The sequence below is a fragment of the Mesoplodon bidens genome, assembly GCF_964165515.1.
Source record: "Mesoplodon bidens genome assembly, chromosome: 8".
Taxonomy (NCBI): Eukaryota; Metazoa; Chordata; class Mammalia; order Artiodactyla; family Ziphiidae; genus Mesoplodon; species Mesoplodon bidens.
This window is the reverse complement of record NC_138165.1, coordinates 28,384,794-28,408,362: the sequence shown is the minus strand read 5'-3', so window position 1 is coordinate 28,408,362 and position 23,569 is coordinate 28,384,794. Positions and strand designations below refer to the sequence as shown.

The 23,569-nt window shown below is 40.6% G+C and overlaps 1 protein-coding gene across 1 annotated transcript in view; it reads left to right on the top strand.

Annotated features, from left to right (window-relative positions):
• The window catches only part of MYO3B (myosin IIIB), a gene marked incomplete at both ends in the record, with an annotated part of 389,659 nt that overhangs the window by 299,028 nt on the left and 67,062 nt on the right, over positions 1-23,569 (top strand). The window contains 2 exons of the mRNA XM_081243223.1: positions 12,155-12,215; positions 13,181-13,244. Of these exons, the coding sequence (XP_081099349.1) occupies positions 12,155-12,215; positions 13,181-13,244 (125 nt within the window). The remainder of the gene's footprint in view (positions 1-12,154; positions 12,216-13,180; positions 13,245-23,569) is intronic.

The window sequence follows — 23,569 nt, the reverse complement described above, 5'->3', positions numbered from 1 at the left end:
TGCTCTACTGTTCCCTTAGTTTTCTCTTCTCTGCCTGAATTTGGCTTTCACTTGTCTTGACCCATGGGAATGCCTCCCTGGGTGATTTGGCCAACTCATGTCTTTCTCGAACCGTGTCAGCTGACATTGGCACAAATGAGCACTTTATTTATGCTTTCCTCCCTGGATTTTAGGCAGGGTTGGATACTTTACACAGTGCAGGTTAGGGAAGTTTCTAGACTAATGACAGACTTGTAGGCAGTTTCCAAATGCCCCATTTGTAAAAATGCATAAAGTTCAGATGACTCTAGATCCTGGAACAAATGTCCAGCTACCCTCAGTAACAGTGCAGCCTTGCTTCTAAGAGCTTTTCCTTTCCTGAAGGTTCCCACACCTATTTGTAGGGTTGCCTGGTGGTTGAGAGCAGGGGCCCTGGACTTCACTAGACCTGCTACTACTGAGGGTAAGATCTTGATGAACTTACTTATTTTCTCAGAGCCTCTGTTTCCTCATCTTTAAACGGAAGATAAAAATGGCATAATGACTACCTCACCAGGTCATTAAAGTTAAATGAGGGAACACATACAAAGCACATGGCATTTCATCTGACACACAAAAAGCACTCGTGAATAGTAGTAATAGGGAGAGTTACTATTGTTCTTTCGGAGGCATTCACCTTTCTTTATGTAATCCCTAGTATTATACATTCCTTTCCAAAGTCCTCATTTTGAAGTACGTTAATCCCAACCCTTTAAAATTAAGCCAGTGCCAAACTGAGGACAATTTCAGTATCAAAGTAAATAATGATAATAAAAGGATATAATATATTGAATACTGTAAGAATTCATGAATCCACATTGATGGAAGGAGGAAATGAAGGAAAGAAGAAAGGAAGGAAGAGAGAGAGAGGAAGGAAGGGAAGTGGGGGAGGAGGGAAAAAAAAAACAGAGTAAGCTTTTCCTTGCAGTAAGATGTGAAATAATAAATGTAAAAGGAATGATGAAGGCATAAAATCACCATTTGGCAGCTACCAAAATAATCATTGTTTCAGGCAGGAATCTTCAATGGATGCTAAAACTGGTAGGTGAAAGCTTAAGGAGTAACAAGCTATTTGCATAGTCTTAGAGTAAATTTCCATAAGTTGCTTATTAATTACAAAAGGTCAGTGGGAGAAATCTGGCAGACACCACCTTAACCAAGTGATGAAAGTTAGCATCACCAGTAATCAGACAAATTGACAGCATGTGCCTCCTGATAGGACGTACTGAGACGAACACAACATCACTTCTGTGGATTTCCTGCCAAATATGCATAACCTGATTTAATCATGAGGAAACAGCAGATAAACCAAACAAAGGGACCTCTTCCAAAATGACTGACCTGTGGGCTTCAAAGTCAGACACAAAGGGTGACTGAGGAACTGTTCCAGATGAAAGGAGATTAAAGGAACATGACAACTGAATGCAATGTATGATCCAGAATTTTCTTTTTCTGTAGAAGACATCATTGAGACAATAGGCAAAAATCTGAGTATAATCTATACATTGGATAATAGCATTATAGTAACATTAATTTCCTGACTTTGATCATTGCACTATCGTCATATAGGCGAGTGCCCTTGCTTTTAAGAAACACACACTGAAGTATTTAGGGATAAAGGAGTATCAGGTGCAACTGACTTAAATGGTTCAGAAAAAATTTTATGTATTTGTATGTGTGTATGGTTATCAGTATACATGTACCAAAAGAAAGAGAGAGACACAGAGAGAGGATAAAGCAAATGTATACATTGCTAACAGTTGGAGAACCTGCTGAGGAAGATACAGAATTCCTTATACTATTCTTGCATCTTTTCTATAAAAATGAAATTAGGTCAAATTAAAATGTTAAAATGAAAAAAGTAAGACAGTGCTACTTCCCTCCTTTAGACAGGACAGTCCATCAGCCACTTTCTCTTTAGAAACTGATCCCTCCCCATCCACACCTCCATGTCTGTCCACATCAGCATGGCATTGCTCAGGGTCTGTCCTCGAGCTTCTCCCCTGTGACCTCGCTGACTGGTCAGCACCTGCTGCACACAGTCTTGTTCAGGCTTTTTCACTTCATTTTTTCAAAACTCCGTAAAGTGTTCCTCCTCTACCCTCACGCCCCCGCCCTCATCTGTCTTTGGGTCTCATCACTTAGTGCCACGCTCATCCTGCACTTCATTTCAGGGCTTCTTGCTTCTCTTTACCCGAAATGAACACTGCTTTCAGAATTAAAGGGGGAAAACTGGATTAAATATTATCTTTGGGGGCTGCACTGGCGACAAGAGCATCATCCAAGAAACGTGGATGTTAGACCCATCTCTTCCTCTGACTCACCTGGGCAAGTCCTATCACCCCTCTGGGCCTCAGTTTCCCCGCTTACAACATGAAAAAAATATGTAATAACCGGCCTCTGAAGTTTCCTTTGCCTCCACAAATCTATGCCTGGCCTAATCCACTCTTTAAAGTGCTAAAACTGTAACTCAACCCACAAGTTACCTTGTGACCCCACCCAGAGGAGAGACAAAGGTTACAGAATGGAAGCCACTCCAGATACCTGTCATTGTCATTCTCCACCCTGTTGAGCCTGAAGTGTCCAAGTTCAGGGATTTGTCTTTCAGAAGTGCAATAAGTATAACGCTTTGCCGAGTGTGCATTTTATTTCTAAATTCTGACCAAGTATACCTCTCGATTTAATCCTCTTAAAATCCTGTTGTCTTATATTTTCATTTTATTCTGCCAGAAAGGACAAATTAATCTTTTTGCCCCAGTTTGGCAAGAGTTTGTTTTTTTTTTTTAAAGAAGATGTTGGGGGTAGGAGTTTATTAATTAATTAATTTATTTTTGCTGTGTTGGGTCTTCGTTTCTGTGCAAGGGCTATTTCTAGTTGTGGCAAGCGGGGGCCACCCTTCATCACGGTGCATGGGCCCCCCACTATCACGGCCTCTCTTGTTGCGGAGCACAGGCTCCAGATGCGCAGGCTCAGTAGTTGTGGCCCACGGGCCCAGCCGCTCCGCGGCATGTGGGATCCCCCCAGACCAGGGCTCGAACCCATGTCTCCTGCACTAGCAGGCAGACTCTCAACCACTGCGCCACCAAGGAAGCCCTGGCAAGAGTTTTTATTCAGATTTTGCCAATGAAGAAGCTGAGGTGCTGATTTGCCCAAGTTAGAGTTGCCATTTTTGGCAAATGAAGATTCAGGATACCCACAGAAATTTGAACTTTATATAAACAACAAATTTCTTTTTAGCATAAGTATGTCCCATGAAGTACTTGAAAATTTTTATGCTAAAAAAACTATTCACCTTGTACCTGGAATTCACATTTAACAGAGTGTCCTGTATTTTGTATGGCAACACTAGCCCAAGTGCTTGGAAACTAATATATCATGAATATGTATGTATATATCATGAATATATATATATCATAAAGTGTGTTGCTAAACTTTTACCAAGTGTTTACATCAGTCCTCTGACCTCTATGTGCCATAACATATAAAGTTTTTTACCTGTTAGGCGCTTTCAGTTGAAAACGTATTCAAAGACATCAATTCCCATTTATTTACTAAGGTCTTTACTCACATATCATCTACTGTACCCACTTCATCTAAAATTGCAGAGCCTGCCAGCAGCACTTCCTATACCCCTTCCCTGCTTTAATTTTCTTCTTTGGCCCTTACTTCTGTGGAACATGCTAACATATTTACTTATTTTTTCATTTATTATCTACCTTCCCTGCTAGAATGTAGGTTCTTATGAGCATAGGCATCTTAGATTTCCTGTTCACTGCTGTATCCTCCAAAACAGTAGGAGACAAATTAAAGGGGCTCAATAAATATTTGTGGAATGAATGAGTGATGTCTGGGAGGCTGTCGAGGACCCTGTATTGCACAATGTAATATCCGTTCTTATAGTCATAGAGAATCTCAAGAAGCCTTGCCACCAAATTAGAGCCTTGAGTGTGGCACAGATGTGTATAATCTTAATATTAGTCCATAGACATAAGGTGAGTAAAAGGTCAGCAGGTCAGGGGCTAAGGATTACCTCCAGACCTAGTCTGGATTTAATTTAATCTACCTCCTTGTAGGTTTTCTAGAGTTAAATGTTTGTCACCCCCATTTATTAAGATCCTAAATATGATTGAGTGAATATCTGGAAGAGTCCTGTAACAAAATGGCAGTGGAGGCTGAGAGCACACGCTCTGTGTCCACAGGATCTGGGTTTGTATCTGCGTATCTGGGTACCTCCTGGGCAGGTTCCTCAAACAGCCCAAGCTTCAGCTGTGAAATGGAGACCCTGATAGGATCTACATTTCTAGTGTGGATGCAAGGATTGAATGGTCAGCTCTTCTGGCTGTGCTGTGGCCTCAGCCCATGGCCATGCAGTCCTTTGGGTCACGTGCTCTTCCTTACTACTGCATCTTATTGCATCCCCAGCCCTGAGGCCGGGTTTTCTCTTGGCTCCCTTGGTTGCTGGCAAAGAACTAAAGTAAGCTTTGTGGGTTACTTTAAGTTTAGGTTACTTTAAGGGCTCTCCACTGAGTGTCCTTTTTTTCCAATAAGGCAAGCATTCTCAGCAGAATGAAGAAAAGCCTTCTGCTCTTACCTTAGACTTTACACAATGACAGCTGCCTGCAATAAAATAGTAAAGGAGAAAGAAAAAGAAATGAAAATACAAGAAGTGGCAAATTAAGGCGGTATGGGCTCATGGTTGGGGAAAAACAATGAGGCAAACAAATATGATCAAATCTGAAGGGCTCAGTGGGATTTGGGAAATTAGCATAAGTACATAAACTAGTAGTGCTAACTTAACAGCAATGGCATTATGAAACATTTAGCAGCCTTTTTGAGCCCTTTTGATAAATTTCTCCTTGAGCCATGTTCTAAAACTTAGAATAATTGTGTCCAAGAGCAAACAAATATCCATAAATTTAAGTATAACTTGCATTCAACTCATTCAGTAATGACACTGACTTGGGGTGAGATACAGGGTATGCACTCAAAACAGAAAAGTTACCAAGTAGCCAAACCCAATGAGAAAAAAATAATACAAAAGCTGTCGTCATTCCTTTTTGTTTCCCTTTTTTCCTGCTGCGATGGTGATCTTATTTTTCATGATCATTGCTTTCATTTCTCCTATACTCTTTGTATTTCCTTCATATCATATATTAAAGCCCAGGAATAATGTTTTCCCTCTTTAGAAATAAAGAAATGCAGGTAAAGAGGTAAGCAAAGATTAAAAAGACTAATAATACCCAGTGTTGGTGATATGGCAAATGGGTCCTTTCGTAGCTTTATGGTCATGAGTGTTCATCTTTGTTGCTTTTTAAAGGAGAATTTGATGATACAATTCAAAAGCTTTAAAACAGAAAATTTGTTCACTCTTTAACCTAATAGCCTTAAATTTAGATTTACCCTAGTCAAATTTGGCTGGGTACTCATAACTATATGCACATTATCTTTTTTTTTTTTTTTTTTTTTTTTTTTGCGGTACGCAGGCCTCTCACTGTTGTGGCCTCTCCCGTTGCGGAGCACAGGCTCCGGACATGCAGGCTCAGCAGCCATGGTTCACGGGGCCAGCCGCTCCGCGGCATGTGGGATCTTCCTGGACCAGGGCATGAACCCGTGTCCCCTGCATCGGCAGGTGGACTCTCAACCACTGCGCCACCAGGGAAGCCCTGCACATTATCTTTAATGACCCATTATTTATAATATCATAAAACTGGAAACAACTTAAAAATCCAAAAAAAGAGATTACTTAAATCATTTATGATAATCAACCAATGTAATATTGTACAACCATAAATATAACGTATGTGCACACTTACATATGTTGTATTCCACACAAATGTATGGGAAGATGCTCATAATACAAAAGGTAAGTTAAAATAGCAAATATATCATGAGCCATTATTTTTTAAATGTATATTATATACAGAGAAAAGCATCTGAAAATATATACAGAAAGATATTATATCTGGGTGTAGAGATTCTCCCAGGACTTTATTTTCTTCTCCTTGGATATTTGTATTTTATACAGTACAACAGTGAATATATATTATTTTTTAATCAGAAAAAACTTTAATCAGACAGAGGAAAAAAAAGGAAACATTTTACCACCAGTTCTTTTAGTCATTTACTTTGGGGAGAAAGTCAGATATTGCTACACTTTCATTGATTAGTGATTGGTGAATATTCAGACCTCTTGGGAGTTTAGAGCATTTTCATCAAATAAAAAATAGAGAAGAAGGGCTTCCTCGGTGGCGCAGTGGTTGGGAGTCCGCCTGCCGATGCGGAGGACACGGGTTCGTGCCCCGGTCCGGGAGGATCCCGCATGCTGCGGGGTGGCTGGGCCCGTGGGCCATGGCTGCTGGGCCTGTGTGTCCGGAGCCTGTGCTCTGCAGCGGGGGAGGCCACAATGGTGAGAGGCCCTCGTACTGCAAAAAAAAAAAAAAATAGAGAAGAAAAGATAACACCGATGAGCACAGGAATAAGAAGAACTGTGAGATCTCAAAAGCCAAGTGAATTATGGTACTTGCTCTTTGCTTTCCCTCCCTTGATCAAAATTTGATGAAGCTTGCCTTTGGTAGATGATTTGCATTTTTAATTGGTCAAGATGTGGTACCAGATGAGTCAGTTACAGAACCAAGTTTTCAGTATGGTTATGCTCAGTAGACTGTGGGAACACACCAAGGAGCCTCCAACTCTGCCCCAAGTGGAAGAGGTGGCCAGGATGGGGATGGGACAGGAAAGGTTCTGCAGAGCAGCCGACCCCCTCAGCTAAAGGGTACGGATGCAGTGGCCAGGTGGGCAAGAGAGATGACATTGCAGGTAAAAGCACAGAAGTATGAATACAACCCTGGGGAGATTTAGTGTGTGCTTGGCAAATACTTAGGTGGTGGTGGTGAATAGAAAACAACAAAGCATTCTAGAAATCCTTACTTTTCAGTTTTTGTAATAAAAGATTCATTAACTTATACACTTTGGGTGCCTTCGAACTTAACACAATAATCTGTGTTCTTAAAACATTATCTTCCAATCTCCTGTGCCTTCAAAGCTATTTAAATAAATATAAGCAGTAAGAAGAATATGCAGTGACACCTAGCTGATATAAATCAGGAAAGAGTTGATACATAGTGACAGTGTGGGTAGATTCAGATCTAGGTGTTGTTCCACGTTTATACCCTCAACCCTTAAAATATTCAGATTCCATATAAGAGCTAAGTAAGTATGCTTGAGTTGCCAATTCAACCTATGGCCAGTTCATATAGAAACCTTGTTAGCACTCAGGTTAGCACAGGATCTTTTACATAGGTCAGTGTCTTCTTCTCTGATGTCATCCCTTAAATGTCTTAATTTACCTTCAAAACTTGAACTTATTGAAACCATTTCTAAAGGTGTTTATGTTTTCTATTATCTTTCATGGTAATAACTTCCAGAAGGAAAGTTGTATGACTTATTTGTCTGAAACCTGCCTCCCTCAAGATTCATGGGCCTCCTACTGTGTTAAAATATCTTGGTCTGAGCATATCTTTTGCAGGGTGGATTGGCTGCTGATTCTTGGGAAAAAGAAATGACCTCTTTGTATTAAAAGCTGCATGTACAGAAGATTTTTTTCAGAGCTGTTGAAGAGGCAGGAACAAATTTGCTTGGTTATGCTGATTAGCCTTTCTCTCAGGGCTACCAAGTAAGACATGAGTTTACAATGAGAACTACTCCCAAATCTGGATACAGCGGGAAGCTAAGAAAAATCAATCCACAGTGAATAAGCTGCAACCTATCCTGTTTTGAAATTAGATTATGCTTGCAAGTGAATGACTAATGGCTTTCATTTGTGGATGACTAATGGATTTCTCAGTTTGTCTAGAAGCCATTCTAAATTATAATTGATAAAAGATAACACACAATCTTGCAAATTTTATCAAAGTTAATAAAAACTGTGCAAAGAAATTTAAATGAAGTTTAGAAAATGGAGAGTCAACGGGTAGCGTGTCTCTATTCCTGTCCAAGAAAAAAGTTACTGATTCTAACCCTAAACTTGAAAAAGGCCAGTTACAAGACCAGCCTGATCGGTCAGATCCTGGAAGAGCACGCTGCTTCCTTTGTTTTCATTCTTATGTGTAATTTGGTCTCCAGAGTGTATCAGCCAACTAGTGAGGGGGAAAGTATAGTCCAGATTATTGTATTCACTGTAAAATCACACACTGGCATTCTACTTTTCAAATATGACTCTTCTGAGTTTGGTTAGTACCACTCAGCTCTCGAAAAAATCATTACCCCTCAACAAACTGGCAAACTGACTTTTGGAGGCTGCAAAGCTAAGACCCAGTTTTGGAACAAGGTGACTTCACCTAGTGCTGCCAGCCCAGCATGACTAAGCCAGCTGGCCCCATGGATCTTTGCTGCACAAGAGAGATGCTAGGGCATTCTTGGCAGCCGTGTGCTCAGGAGCCAGCCTTCCCCCTGCCTCTCATCCGGTCGCACTGGGATTGGAGGTTAAGAAAAGGGAATTAAATGTGACTTTCGTCTGGGGGGCTTTTCAGGCAGAGGCCCAGCAGAAGGGTTTTAAGTGGTGACAGAGAGTTTTCGTCTCCCCAAGAACCCACAATTCAGTGACTGCAGTAAAGCAGCAGAGTGGCCAAGCCCTGGAGGCAATCTGCTTAAGACTTTAGTCATGACTTCTGAGAGGCTACAGGAGCCCTAGAAATATGCAGTGAATCATTTCTAGAGAGACAACTACCTCCTATTCACCACCCTTTGATAACCAAATGTATTGCTTCTCTCATTTAGCATCAGATTCCTTACAGAGGCTGAGAACAGTGTTATTTCAAAAAATTTCTCCTGCAGGTTCAAAATAATAATATCATGCTTTAAAATGAATAATTCCTTAATATCATCTAATACCAATCAAAATTTCCCAATTGTTCTAATTGTCCTTTACACCTGTTTGTCCAAGCCAAGATCTAATCGAGGACATTACATCAACTTGTTATTTCCCTAAATCTCTATTAATATACAATACTCCCTTTTTTCATGGCAGTGACTTGTTAAGAGAATGAGCCAATTATTCCATAAAATAACTCACCTTCTATATTTGTCTGCTTGATTCTTTGCAGTCCTAGCTTTTCCCTTCTATACCTTGTGTTTGGGGTAAACTGTTAGATCTAAAGCTTTGATTAGATTAAAGGTAAATGTTTTGACTAAAAGAAAAAATATAAATATCCTGGGTGATGTCAAATATTTCATATTGCCTCACATCACAAGACAATATTGCCTGGGCATTAGTGGTGCTAAGATTTGCACTGGATTGAGATGGTATCCTGATTTCTCCCATATGCAGTTCCCTTGCTCCCCTTGTGACCTAAAGGAGGAATCTGTTCGGTGGTATTTTGGCACCATATGAATGTCCTATTCACCATCAATCATTTGTCTAAGGTTTTATCAGTAACTGATAATTCATATCTGAATCAATAATTTCCCTTGGAGTCTCCTTTTCTATGTAGGTAGGTTTTATGCTGCACTATTTACTAGTTATGACATGAAACAAGTCATTAGCTTCTTGAGTCTTAATTTCCTCACCTGTAAAACGGGTATAAAAATAGAACCAATCCACATGGTTGTTGGAAGTATTAGATGAGATAACCATGTATCCATGCTTTGCCCATGGCCTGGTGGCATGTGTGCAGGCAATAAGCATTGGATATTTTTTCATTGTGCCTTTCCTTATTTTGGTGGTGACAGCTTGCAAAAGCATTATCCATTTGTTGCCAGGCTCAAGTCCCTGAGGCAAATGACAACATATCTGATAAATTTGCTGCAAAGGAGTTGAGGCAGTTAGACTTTTGAAGAAAATTGACTTAACCCTTTTTTGAAAGGCAAATTGGAACTTGTTTCAAATAAGGGCTGCTCAGATTAGTGTTTTTCTAAGGCATGTTATAAGAACCAGGGCCTCTGATATCCTCCAGGGGAGGGTTCCATTGTTAGGATAACGTCTGGGGGATGCTGCCTGTTCTCTCCCACTCTTAAGGTTTCACTGTGCATATTATTAAGTTAAAGGTTCTGGAAATCCTCTTAGGAAAAAAACCTGCCTAACTTTGTTTAGTCAAGTATTTTCTCATCTATTTGCCTTTGGACACTCCCCATCCTGCCTCCGCCCTTTAAAACCATGTAACACATGTAAAAATTATATTGAGATGCCTTAGATTCTCCCAAAGGCTTGAATAAGAAGGTAGTCAAACTGATGAGCCGACTGCCAGTGTATTGTTGGAGGGCATCTGCACTGACCTTTGGACCTGAAAAGCCATGCAGGCAAGAGGAGGTCTTAAGAGGTTTCATTTTCTTGTAGGTGCAGGAAAGGCAGAAATTGGGGACCCCATGGTAATTCAACAGCTAAACTCTCTTCCTTAGATTTTCTCCAAAGCCTACCGGGACTCCTAGAAGAACTGAATCCACCTGTCCTATAGGTGTCCCACTGCCACTGAGACCTGCCTAAGCTGACAGGAATGAGTTCCTTGGGCCAATGCACAGAGACCCAAGGGCATTGGAGAGGGGGGTGTCATTGTTCAGAGGAAGAGCAGAGGATTTGGAGTCAAACTAACAGGGGTCAGTGTCTTAGCTCTGCCAGGTATGTGCCATGATCCCTGGGCAGATCCCTTGCCCTCTCTGAACTACAGTTTCTTCAGCTATATAATAGGGACAGTTAAAGCACTTAGCTCAAATGGTTGTGAAATTCTTATTAGATATATAAAAGCATTTTTTAAAAATATGAAGTGCTATATAAATGCTACTTAATTTAATTTTAATGTAAAGGGTATTCTTCATGGCCGATATTTTGGGGGTCCACTAGCCCTTTCATTCATTCAAGCTGTCAAATATTTATTGAGCACTTACAGTGTACCAGGTACAGATTAGGTGCTAATATAGAGTACAGAATAAAGCAGACCTAGTCCCCGCCTTCTTGGAACTTACATTTCATAGTGGGAGACATATGATAAACAATTATACACACGCAAATAAATATATATTTATATTCATCATAGTCTCCTCTCCCCAGGTACTGATGTGATATTTTTTAAATGGGTATATTGTTTATAATCTATATAGATGCATTTTGAAGGTAATACCAGTGAACCATTCACAGAAATTCAAAAAATGAAATTGTTAGTTTAAATAAAGAATAAGATTTTAAATGTGGAACTAGAAGAGCCCTTAGGAATAACATTTCAATCCCTTCATTTTATAGATGAGGAAAACTAGAACCCAGAATACTACAGAAATTTACCCAATTGTGTGTCTGTGTGTGTGTGTGCATGCACACGTGCGTCCATGCATGTGTGTGTATAAGAGAGACAGAAACAGAGAGACCAGAGAGGAAGATCAGGGGTCTTGAGGCAGGAGTTAGAATCCAGACTTCCCTTCCCCTAGTCAGTGCTTTCCACATTCCTGGGTTCCATATGAAAGGAGTTGTAAGAGTCTGTTTATATAACAGAGAGTTATAATCATCACACTTTTATACAGTGTGTTCCAATTTCTGGAAATTGGGGCACAGCACAGTTGATTTTTCCAAACTTTCCTCCATGAAACATTACTAGATGTTAATAGGTTATCACTTTTTAAATTTCTCGGTCACAGTAGTTTAGGAAACTGAATTCTCCCCCCATACGCCCTACTTTAGAAACCCTTAAATGCATATTGTGATGGTGAAAGATCATTCTGCAGTAAGGAAACCTCTTAAACTATGTACAGTTCAGCATTTCCCAAACTTATTTGACTACAGGATCTATTTTGAATTATTTAACAACGTGATTAATGTGCTGGGTGGGAAGTAGAGCCTTTGCATCAACTTGGTTGGCTACTTGGTAAAGTCTGTGAACGCCAATAGTAAACCAGATTGGATCACACAACTTTAAAAGGGGCAGTTTCTTGGGTCTTAGCATCTCAGGCTGACGGTGGGTATATGAGCAGCACCTGGTAGGATGCATTTCCTTAAGTTGACCATATCCTTCTAACCGAGGACTGGAATGGAAAACAATGGAATCCTAATTAAAGAGTATTTTCTGATCCATTTTTGGAGGAAAGCAACCCTCTTTAAGTTTTTTTTTTAATTATCATTTTCAGGCCTTCTAAAAATTATTATTATTTTTATTTTTAGGCGTTCACAAGCCCAGAGTTCTTCAAAACGGTGTGATGTCTTCGCAGGACATTCAAATAAGGTAGAAGGACATCTTGATTCTGAAGTGACTGTGTATCCTTATTACAGACTCATCCAAGTCCATGGTCGTGGTGCCTGTCTATGGCGGGTTGGTCAGGCCATCCAAACATGAACTGTTAGTGATAGTTCGAAGGCTTTGAGACAACGGCCCAGCTTGCTAAAGAATTTTGGTTCAGCAGAGAGACAGGGAGATACAGTGAAGAGAGCATCAAAAGCCTGGGAATTTGCTGCTGAGAATAAATGCTAGCTGCTCCCTGAGGTGATTTGTCTGCGCACTCCACTCTCTACAGATGTTAGAGCCTCTTTTTGAGTAAGGACCTGAGGTTCTTTGGTAGCACTTTGATATCCTGCTCGAATTCAATATGTGAAATGGAGGCGTCTCTCTGTGACTTGGAGCCCACAGCAGGCTTTGAAGTCTGATCCAATTTTTACTGCCTACTATTTGATGTTGAAAGGATGAAATGAAGAAAATGTACAGTTTTTGCCAGTAACTCTGCTGAGCATATGTAAGATTAAAAAACAAAATCCTTTGGATGATATACTTAGAAATGTTAAGTAGATTAATACCTTCCTATAGGTTTTCTTTTTTCTTTCTTAGGGATAAAAATTAGTATAGGAGAAAATCAGCACATAGCTGTTTTCTATATGGACTATAATTAATTTAAGAGGGGGCTAGGTTGGCTTGTTCAGAGGAAGAAATAAATGGATGAAGCAAAAGGTGTTGAGACTTTGCAGCTAATTGCCCCAAGGAGAGGACCTCTACTCAATTCTACTGCAAGACACATGCAACTAACCACATGACCCCAATATACTTAGATTTTTCCCTAGTACCATTGAGGTTAAGGGTCCCTTAGTTAAATGGAAGCCAAGTTCTGAGGCTGCCTCATCAGAGGATAAAAATAATGTTTCTTTTCCTAGGTCTTTCTGAAGCACTCAGTTTCTGGGACTGAGTCTCTGTCTTCTCAGACATGCCATGCTGCTCCAGATCGCCCAGGACTGAGTCCCTCGAGGGGAGCCCCTGCAAAATCTGGTAAGAAGAACATTTTGAATTGCAAGCTGTTTCTACCATTTGCATGCTTTTGTACTTTTTAATGAGTTGTTTAGGCAGGACTGTGTAGAAGGCAGATAGTAATATAACCTAATGTTAGCAGAAAGTTCAGGTTTGGGAAGCCATAAAGACTGGAAACAAAACCTGCATTAAAAGTAGCAGTTTATCACCCACCTGTGCCACTGAAGTTTACCTTTTTGAAGGAAGAAAATGAATATCAAAGGCCATACTTTTCCCTTTACTTGTAAGAACCTCAAATTAGGAAACTGCTTTAAAACTTTATTTTCTAGTGCTCGCTTAGGCAGCACATATACTAAAATTGGAACAGTACAGAGAAGATTAGCATGGCCCCTGCGTAAGGATGACACGCAAATTTGTGAAGCATTCCATATGTTTAAAAAAACTTTATTTTCTTAAAGGAAAGATAAACAATTGGCCAGCTTTCAGTGGAGCAGATAGTTCAGGGTCAAAATCTAGGGCTTGGTAAAGACTATGGATTTAGAGAGAAGTTCTGCCCTTTTGGCAACACAGCTGTTCTTTCAGCAAGAATGTAGACATCTTGCCACACTCATGGAAAATAGAATTTTTGGCCCCTTTTCTAAATTATTCACTACAAAATATAGTAAAAAGTCAGTTTGGGGCCATATGTATGGCTATAATCAATACTTCTGGAAGATAAAATAGAAGCATGATCATAAGAAATATTTATGAACCAGGAAATACTAAGCACAAGGTGGATCATTCCACAGGAAAAAATCTTTTCAACTTAAAATACTAATATTACACTTACTGTTGACATCATTTATTTTTCTGAAATATGCAGTAGTTTCTTAGGTTTCTCAAATTTTCTTCTTAGTCTGTTTTTCAGTGGCAAAGTAGTACAATATGAAGTGGGAAATGCGTAATAAATGTGTTAGGACCTTCAGTTCATACAAAGCAAACTCTTCAAGAGAGATGAGAGAGGATTAGTGTATTACAGCAGAACCTTTTAAATGAATATGCCAAAAATGATAAAACTGTCCAATGGACTAATTTCCCCACAGCCAGATAGTGTTTAGGAATAAGGCCACATGAGGTACGGGTAGGAGTAGTGCAAAAAAGAAAATTGAGGGAAAAGATGGTGGGTGGAACAGAATCCATTATTTGGATTGGCATTTTCCTCTATCCAAACAGACAATTTCTACCTTTTAATTGGGATATTTAGACCATTTACATCTAATGAGATTGTTGATATATTTTGGTTTATATCTATCATCTTGCTATTTGTTTTCCATGTGTCCCATCCGGTCTTTGTTCTCTTTTAGCATTCTACTTTAAAATACACGTAAAAAGAAAATTTTAAAGCATGGTTGAGTAGCCAAAGGCACAGATTCTGGAGTCAGACCTGCCTGGATTCAAATCTCTGCTTTCTTGTGTAGTGTTAATAAAGCTATGTAACAACTCCTTACCTCAATAACTACACATGTAAAATAGGGAAATGGTAGTTCATAGCCAAAGGGTTGTACTGAGGATTAAATAAGCTAGTAGGAGTAAAGGGCACAGCATGGTGTCTGGTTCATAGTAAGGGTACATTATTGTGTCAGATGCTGCCGTGGTATTTACTGCTATTGATATTATATAAATGCACATTAAGTATTAAAAAATGGGTAGAGAAATAAAGTTCTTACTGTAAGGCATTACGTTTTGGTGGTATAGTTTAGGAGTAAAAATATATTGCATTTTTAATTAACTACTAAAGAGACTTGTTGGATTATAGGCATCTTTCCCTCTCTTTAGAAAAGTATCCCCCAAACTCAAACTTTTTAATAAGTTTCACATCTGATTTGCTGTAAATGGTTCATATGCACTCTCCTGTCACAGTTGCTCCTTCCTTCCAATCTAGATGGTTTTCTGTTGGGTTTGCCACCACTACCATGACTTCTCCTTAAACTCTTGTAAACAGTATCCTAAGTGGTCTTCCTGCTTCCATTCTTTTCCTCCTTCAGCTTCCCTCATGCACAGATATCAGAGGAGCTTTTCTAAAGCATACCCTGATCATAACATTCTCTTCCACTATAATCTTCAGTGGCTCCCCATTGCTCCAGCATCGTCTCAAAACTTCTTGGCATGACATACAAGGCTGTCTCTCTTCTGGTCCTAATCTTCCTTTCTAGCTCTATAGTCCGCTGATCTCTCTCGCTGATCTCTCTCCCTTATTCTGTGCTTCAGGATATCCAAACTACTCTCTATCCTCCATGCATGCCCAGTGTGTTCTTTCTCTCCTCTGTGAGTTTGCTCATGCTGCTCCCTGTGCCCCACCTGTCCTCCTTTACTGTTCATTCTGAGTCCTCTCCGTTCTTCAGAGTCCACAATGGCTTCCTCTGAGCCCTTTGACTTTCCTTTAGTACTTACTGCCTTCTGCCTTGTATTACAATTATTTTTATGCATCTACTAGATTTTAAACTCTCTGGGGTCCTATCTTTTCATTTCTGAATTCTCTCCTCGCAACCTAGCCTAGGTTCCCAAATTGAATTCTTGAGCATCCAAAGCTGTGATGAAATATAGTGGAAGCAAGAATGAAATGAAACTCTTGAGTAAATGAGTCAGAGAAAGTTTTAAACCGTATTTTTAATAACCCTGGAACAAAATAAAAGATCTTTTAGGCACCCCCACATAGGTAGAGCACACCGGTGGGACAAGTTAAAAAGATCCAAGTCGTTTCATTTTGTTGCTGTTGTTGTTCTGAGCAGGGGGAGAGGGAAGGAAGGCTTGGGCAGGAAAAAGCATTTATAAATCAGATTCCTCCTGACCTTGGAAGGCAACGAAGATGGATTGAAGAACAAAAGTTGTCCAGTTTTGTTTACGTTTTCAAGGTGATAAGCTGCCAAACTAAGAGTATATTTATTCTGCAGGAGACCTTTTAGCCAGTTGTACCTTTATGTTTAGTTCTTTGCCTTAAATGATCCGTTATTTCAATCCATGTTTCTGTGAAAGCCTGAGAATATTACGACCTTTTCAGTTTTAAGAAAACACCAACACCCAACGATTTTGCCTTCTACCTGGCCGTGAGTGCTAACTTCACTGTTTCATAAAGGGGTCTGGGGGATATGGGGGTGGGGGGAGGCAGGGAGTAAATCTAAAGTTGCTTAATCAGGCCATCTCTGCTTAGAGCAGGCAGGCGAAAGAGCGCAGATGTGGGGCTTGGACAAAGTCTGTCTTCTGCCCCTCAGTCAGAGAATCTCAGGAAGGTCCTTAACGGATCCATTTGAGATCGACTCATTCCTCACACGGGAGAGGAAAGCACAGTATACCCAGGAAGTTCATAGTATGAATCACTTTGCCACTGATCCAAGCAGAAATTATTTAATTGTACTCACAGGCATATATACAGACCTGATCTGGCTTTACTATGTAAAAATTTACTCTTTTTTAAAAAATTGTGTTTATTTATTTTTGGCTGCGTTGGGTCTCCCTTGCTGTGTGCGGGCTTTCTCTAGTCGCAGCGAGCAGGGGCTACTCTTCGTTGCGGTGCGCGGGCTTCTCACTGCGGTGCCTTCTCTTGTAGAGGACAGGCTTCTAGGCTTGCAGACTTCAGTAGTAGTGGTTCGCGGGCACTAGAGCGCAGGCTCAGTAGTTGTGGTGCACGGGCTTAGCTGCTCCGCGGCATGTGGGATCTTCCCGGACCAGGGCTTGAACCCTTGTTCCCTGCATTGGCAGGCGGATTCTTAACCACTGCACCACCAGGGAAGCCTCAAAATTTATTCTTTAACCATTTGTTCTTCTATGTATTTATTCAGCAAACATTTATTAACACTTACTAAGTGCCAGGAACTTTCCTGGGCCAGTGCCTCTCAAAACAGTTTTAAAAGACCCGTTCTGGGTTGGGTGTTTTAATTTCCAGTGTTCACAGTCTGATACTTTTGTGAAATATAGTAAAAATGAATTACTAGGTAAATAATCACACATGTAGGTGTGGTGTCCGTATCAAATTGATCTAAACTTTTCAAAATTTCTTGCTCTAACTTAAATTACTCTAAATTTCTTTAGTGATCTAATGATGGTTGGGACCAGTAACAAGAGTCAGCCTGCAGACCACACTTCAGTAGCACTGTTCTGGGCATGTGTGTTACATCAGGGAACAACACGGTCAAAAAGTCCTGTCCTCATGATGCTACATTCTAGCAGAGGGACAATAAACAATACGCATAATCCATGAGTCAGTTGTATGGGATGTTAGAAAGGCAAAGTGTTATAGGGGAGAAAATACAGCAAGAGAGATTGGGAGTGGCCAAAGTGTGGAGGACGATTTACTTTTAAATAGGGTGGTCAGGGTGGGCTGCACTGAGAAGGCTTGAAGGTGGTGTGCTAATTAGCCATGTGGATATCTAGGAGAAGAGCATTACAGGCAAAGGAAACAGATGAGGCAGATGCCCTGAGGAGAGAGCGTGTGTGGAAAATGTGAAGAGTAGAAGGGAGCCCCGGTGACTGGAGCTGAGAGCAAGGAAGAGTATCATAGGGGATGAGGAGCCAGCTGATGCAGGTCCTAACAGACACCCTGGGGGTCTGGTTAAAATGAAGGCTCTGATTCATCAGGTCTGGGTGGCTCCTGAGATTCCTCAGTGCTAAGGAGCTTCCAGGTGTTGCTGATATTGTCCACATTTTGAGTAGCAAGGGTATAAACTCAGTGAATTGGGAGCGACTGGGTTGAGGATAGACTACAGACACTATCAATGTGTGAGATATTCTATGTAAGTTACAATTTCCAGACAGCTGAAACTTTCTAAAACCTACAACTGCCTTTCATATTAAGTGTACTGGACAGTTCTCCTTATTCTCAGTGTCTCGGGACATGATTATTAACAACAGTTGTCACACTGGCTGTAACACAGAGATCCTTGGAGACCATTGTGAAATGGGACCACCTACCCGTGCATTAAATGACCCTCAGCCATTATGATTTGTACTTAATGTGCCTAATTATTTTAACTTTCTTCTCTCTCAACACGAAGCTGGTGTTTCCTGCTATTGTTAATGTGCTCATTTTTTGTAACATACTTTCCTTGCACCTTCTCTCTTTTTCTCCTTGGTTGTGGCCTAAAAACAACAGGTTTTAAGCATTTTTTTCTGCATTTTATCAATAAAAAAAGGGACCTGAGTGGGGGATGTGAGGAAATCCCAATGAATGAAAGAAAGGGAACTGCCACAGATGTAGTAGGTATTGACTTTGGGCACATGCTAGGTGCTTTACCTGTATTTTCTTAGTGTGACGTATACAAGTTTAGTTTAAGTTTGTGACCTGCTTGTTCAGGGACCGTCATTGCCTGCCCCTGGGTTTCCTGTGATACCTCACCTACATGAGGTAGTCCTGCCCTTGGTTATCTTCCCGTCTGCAGGTAGTATAAATTATTCGTATTTTTTTGAAGGTCAAAAAGTCATTTTTTGACTAAGAGTAACTTTAACTACATGGCTTTTTAAAGATGGAGCCTAGTACATTTTTAGGGAGCTGGGGAGCAGGTGGTATTGTACCAGCCTCCCAAGGGGGTCACAGTGGCAGTGTGCAGTGTCAGGGTGTGGTGGAACCCCCTGCCCCTGCCAGAGCATCTAATTTTGGGCTTTAGTGATCTGGTTTCAGATCTTTCTTCAGATTTGCTGAGCAAATCACACACCCTTTCTTTTACCCACTTCCTTCTCTAATGCCATCTACTTTGTTATTTGCCTTTACCTTCCTCACTGCTCATCACTAAATTTTGTTGATCTTGGCAGAAGTTCAGCTATCAGAAAGCAAACTTGGGCTGTATTTTATCCTTGGAACTCTTAATCCTTAGGGTGGCCAAACATCTCAATTTTCCCAGGACTGAAGGTTTTCCAAGATGTGGATTTTCAGAACTGTTCCAGGCAAACTGGGACAAGTTGGTCATCCTATATATAATAATACTGGAAGTTGAACTTGATTGGGCCGAGAACTAATTTTTTTAATTAGATCACTGTATCAGGCAAGACTGAGCCTTGGATCTGTGCTACAGAATCACCTCACACTGCTGCCTGTGTTTGGAAGGGGATACAAGCAGCTTGCCAAACCACAGCCACTGTGATCATAAAGGGCTCAGATGTCGCCCATTTGACAGGGAGAACGTGTTCCTACAACAGAGACTCAAAGGCAACATAATCCCTGTCGGGAAAGCACATGGAAGCCAGACCCTATGGAGGCAAGGCTATTGGGCCTCCCTGTCCCGCACCCAATGCCATGGCAGAAAGCCACATACAAGGCTTAGAGGCCACTCTTGTGCCCTCACATATGGGTCATCTCTGGTGTTTCGAATCCCGCTCTTTTTGGCTCCCATATGGCTGATCCATCTTTTCTTCTTGCCTGGGTGCCACGGAACTCACCATAAACCCTCATCAGGAAGCCTCGGTCTCAGGACTTTTCTCAGTGAGATGGCAAAGGAATTACAGGCCTAGAATTCTTACCTTTAGTGCGGGGGGGTAGAAAAACACACCTCTTTGTTAAAGGATCTTTTTTAGGCTGTTGATTCTCAAACTTCAGTAAACGTCAGTATCACCCAGAGCACTTGTGAAAACCCAAGTTGCTGGCCCATTCCATAGTTTCCGATTTTGTGTGGGGTATGGGAGAGGGGGGATTTGTATTTTTATCATGTTCCCAGGTGATGCAGTGCTGCTTGTTGGGGGACTGCCCTTTGGGAACCACATCCCCTATCTCTATGATACTATATTGAATCAGAAAAAGTGAACTTTATATATATGGCTTTCTATTCTTTCACTTAACAGACACTTATCAAGCACCTACTGTATGCCAAACACAGCCCCCCAGTGAAGTAAGACACTTAAGAGACAAATGCAATTCTAATGGCTGGGTCTTTGCAGCTGTTATTTTCTGAAGCAAGTTTGGTAACATATTGCGTGTCCACATTTATCTCAAGTGGTCTCATTAAATTCTCAGGAAGTTGTCAAGAACAAAGTTTCATTTACTTGTAACTTTGCTATAGAGGAGGAGGAGGGGAGTGTTCCAGACTTTTTAAAGTGTCTCAATTTCTGAAGTTATTAGAAATTACTGCCTTTAAAAGATATTTCTATTGTACAAACTCTACTGCCTCTGCTAGCCTCCCGCAAGGCAGACGTGCTTAAAACCCTACCAGATCTGAATATTTGCTTGTACCTCTAATATGTATGTCATTGCCATAATGTTTGTGTCCTGGCTTTTTGCAAAAGAATTTAGGCAAGGCCAACATAAGGAATGCACAGATTGAGGCTTGAAGGCATGAGGGCAGAGGAATGGAAGGAGAAAGGGGAGAGACTATAGTTCTCCTGATCCCAAATTTAATTTCTAACCTATAGCCCCTTTTATATTAATCACACACCTTCCCTATTCTGTTTAAAAGACTTTCCTCATTTTACTAGATCTTGTGTGGGTCTTGCTTAATTTTGTAATTTTGGAGAATGCAGAGTGCTTGGGTCATCAATTGCAGTCATGGCCGTTTACGCCAGCTGAGGCTTCTGTGCAAAATGGTGGCTTTCTACAGGAATCGTATACGGTACCTACCAAGAGGCAAAGATTCCTTTTGGCAAAGCATTTTCCCTGAAATTTGGGGGTGTGGAGGATGAGGAAGAAGAGATGCAGTCCACATAGGTCAGCACTGCATCCACCCCTCAGCCAGCTGAGTCAGTGAGATTTGGGCTCCACTGGAGGAGTTGAGGCTGGAGGGGAAAGTGGCTGCCACTGTGAGGGCTGGTAGGTAGAAGCCATGAGGTCATTTGTCAGCCACAATTCTTAAGGTCACATACTTCAGGGACAGCCTTGTGACAGCCTGTTCTCATTCTTGCAGCTCATTAAAGCCTGTTACAGAGTTGGATAGTTTGGGGACATTATTTCTGCTTAGATTGTTACTGCAAATATCTCTGAGGAGGGTTCAGCAGAAACTTGTACAGTGCTTTCCTGAGTGCATTAGGTCAGGATGCCCTCTTTGCTGATGCCAAGTTAGGTTCTGGCATTGACCCAGGATGTCAGGAGCGTAGCTGCCAAACAACGCAGGGCAGGGGTGGGGGCATGTGTGAGTCAAGTTAGGGTGCTTGGCTTTCAGAATTGGACGTTGATGGCATGGCTGTAAAACGTGCCAAGAGGAATTTTATTTTTACATTCTTTTCTTACTCGATGTATTTGAAACAGCACAAATTCACTGTTAACCTTGGCTGCCTCATTTCTTTCATTTTAAAGGATTCTTTTCAACTTTAAAATGAAACATAGTTGTGTAGTAGGCGTGGAGTGATTTTTCTTTTTTACTTTTATTTGTTTTCCAAGATTGGGAGTAATAAATTTTTTGAGTTTTTTTAAAGTGAATACTGTTCTTTAATAGTTTTGGGTTTTTAGAAAAACTGAGCGCAAAGTATTGAGTTCCCATACACTCCCTTACCTCTCCCCCTCCCCCCAGTTTCCCCTATTATTAATATCTTGCATTAGTGTGGCTTGTTTGTTCACAATGATGAGCCAATATTGATCTATTATTATTAACAAGGTCCATAATTCACATTAAGGTTCACTCTTTGTGTCATACAGTCTGAGTTTTGACAAATATGTAATGACATGTATCCATCATTGCAGTGTCAAACAGAATAGTTTTATTTGCCTCACAATCCCCTGTGCTCCACCTGTTCATCCCTTCCTCTTTTTCCTTAGGCTCCTGGCGACCACTGATTTCTTTTTTTTTTTTTTTACTGTCTTCATAGTTTTGCCATTTCCAGAATGTCATAAAGTTGGAATCACACATATTATACATTAGTATACAGCCTTTTCAGATTGACTTCTTTCCATTAGCAATATGCATTTAAGATTTCTCCATGTCTTTACATAGTTTGATAGTTTATTTCTTTTTATTGCTGAAAATCTATTATATGGACGTACCACAATTTGTTCACCAAGTCACCTACTGAAGGACATCTTGGTTGCTTCCAAGTTTTGGCAATTATGAATAAAGCTGTTATAAACTTTCTTGTGTGGACATAGGTTTTCAACTCCTTTGGGTAAATACCAAAACGTGTGATTGCTAGATAATATGATAAGAGTACCTGTTTAGTTTTATAAGAAACTGCCAAACTGTCTTCCAAAATGACTACGCCATTTTGCATTCCTACCAGCAATGAATGCGAGTTCCTGTTGTTCCTCATCCTCACCAGCATTTGGTGTTGTCAGTGTTCTGGCTTTTTGCCATTTTAATAGGTGTGCAGTGGTATCTCATTGTTTTAATTTGTATTTCCCTGATGTGGAGCATCTTTTCATATGCTTATTTGCTATCTGTATAACTTCTTTGGTGAAGTGTCAGTTCACATCTTTTGCCTGTTTTTAAATTGTGTTGTTCATTTTCTTATTTGGAGGGTTTAAGAGTTCTTTGCATATTTCGGATACCGGTCCTGTGTGAGATATGTGTTTTGCAAATATTTCTCCCAGTCTGGGGCTTGTCTTTTCATTCTCTTAACAGTGTGTTTTGTGGAGTGGTAATGAATTTTTTATGTATATAATCAGGGAGAAAAATGTTTTTAAATAAACCTGGCTCTCATCTTAGTATAGTACCCACTCCCTTTCCCAGAAGAGGAAACAGCCTGAGAGGAACAAGGTGATTGGTTGTTCAGTAATTGAATATGTGAGGACCGTGACATGAGTGTGTTCCCTAAATTAAATGTAATCAATTCTAAGTGTTATAGGGAGGCAAGAGAGACATAGTCCAAAATTAAATGAGGGGGAAAACACTGTGTTTATACAACTGTTTGTAGAACCATGGTAAGATTTTTCTCTATTTTCATTTTTATTTGACTCTCTTTTAAGTAACTAGAACTCCTAGAATGACCAGGAAGATTCTGGGGTTGTCCGCTTCCAGTAAAAACTGTACTTAGCAAGAGAGAAATTGTAGGTTTAAGTTCAAAGAGGGCTGGGAGAGAGTGAAATGCACCTTTATTACTCATTCATTCAGGTACTCGGTCAGCTGATGTTTACTGAGCAGTTATTAAGTGGTGGTGCTATATTGGGTGCTGGTGGTATATAATGCAATGCATCAAGATCCAGGCTTGCCCTGTGGGTTTACATTCCTAGGGAGAAATGGATAAGTAAACCTAAAAGCAAATCTCCTTCGGCCAGGGTGTTAGTAAGATCGAGCCTTGGTGACCCCTGTAGTTGTTCTACGACAGGGATACCTTCGTGGTCTCATGGGAGCAGAGAAGGGTCAGTGGGCTGACACCAAAGCTGAGAACTGAAGGGGAATCAAGAACCAGCCAGGCAAAGAGTGAAAGATGTTTCTGGCCTTCTGCCTGTTCCCTCTTCACAC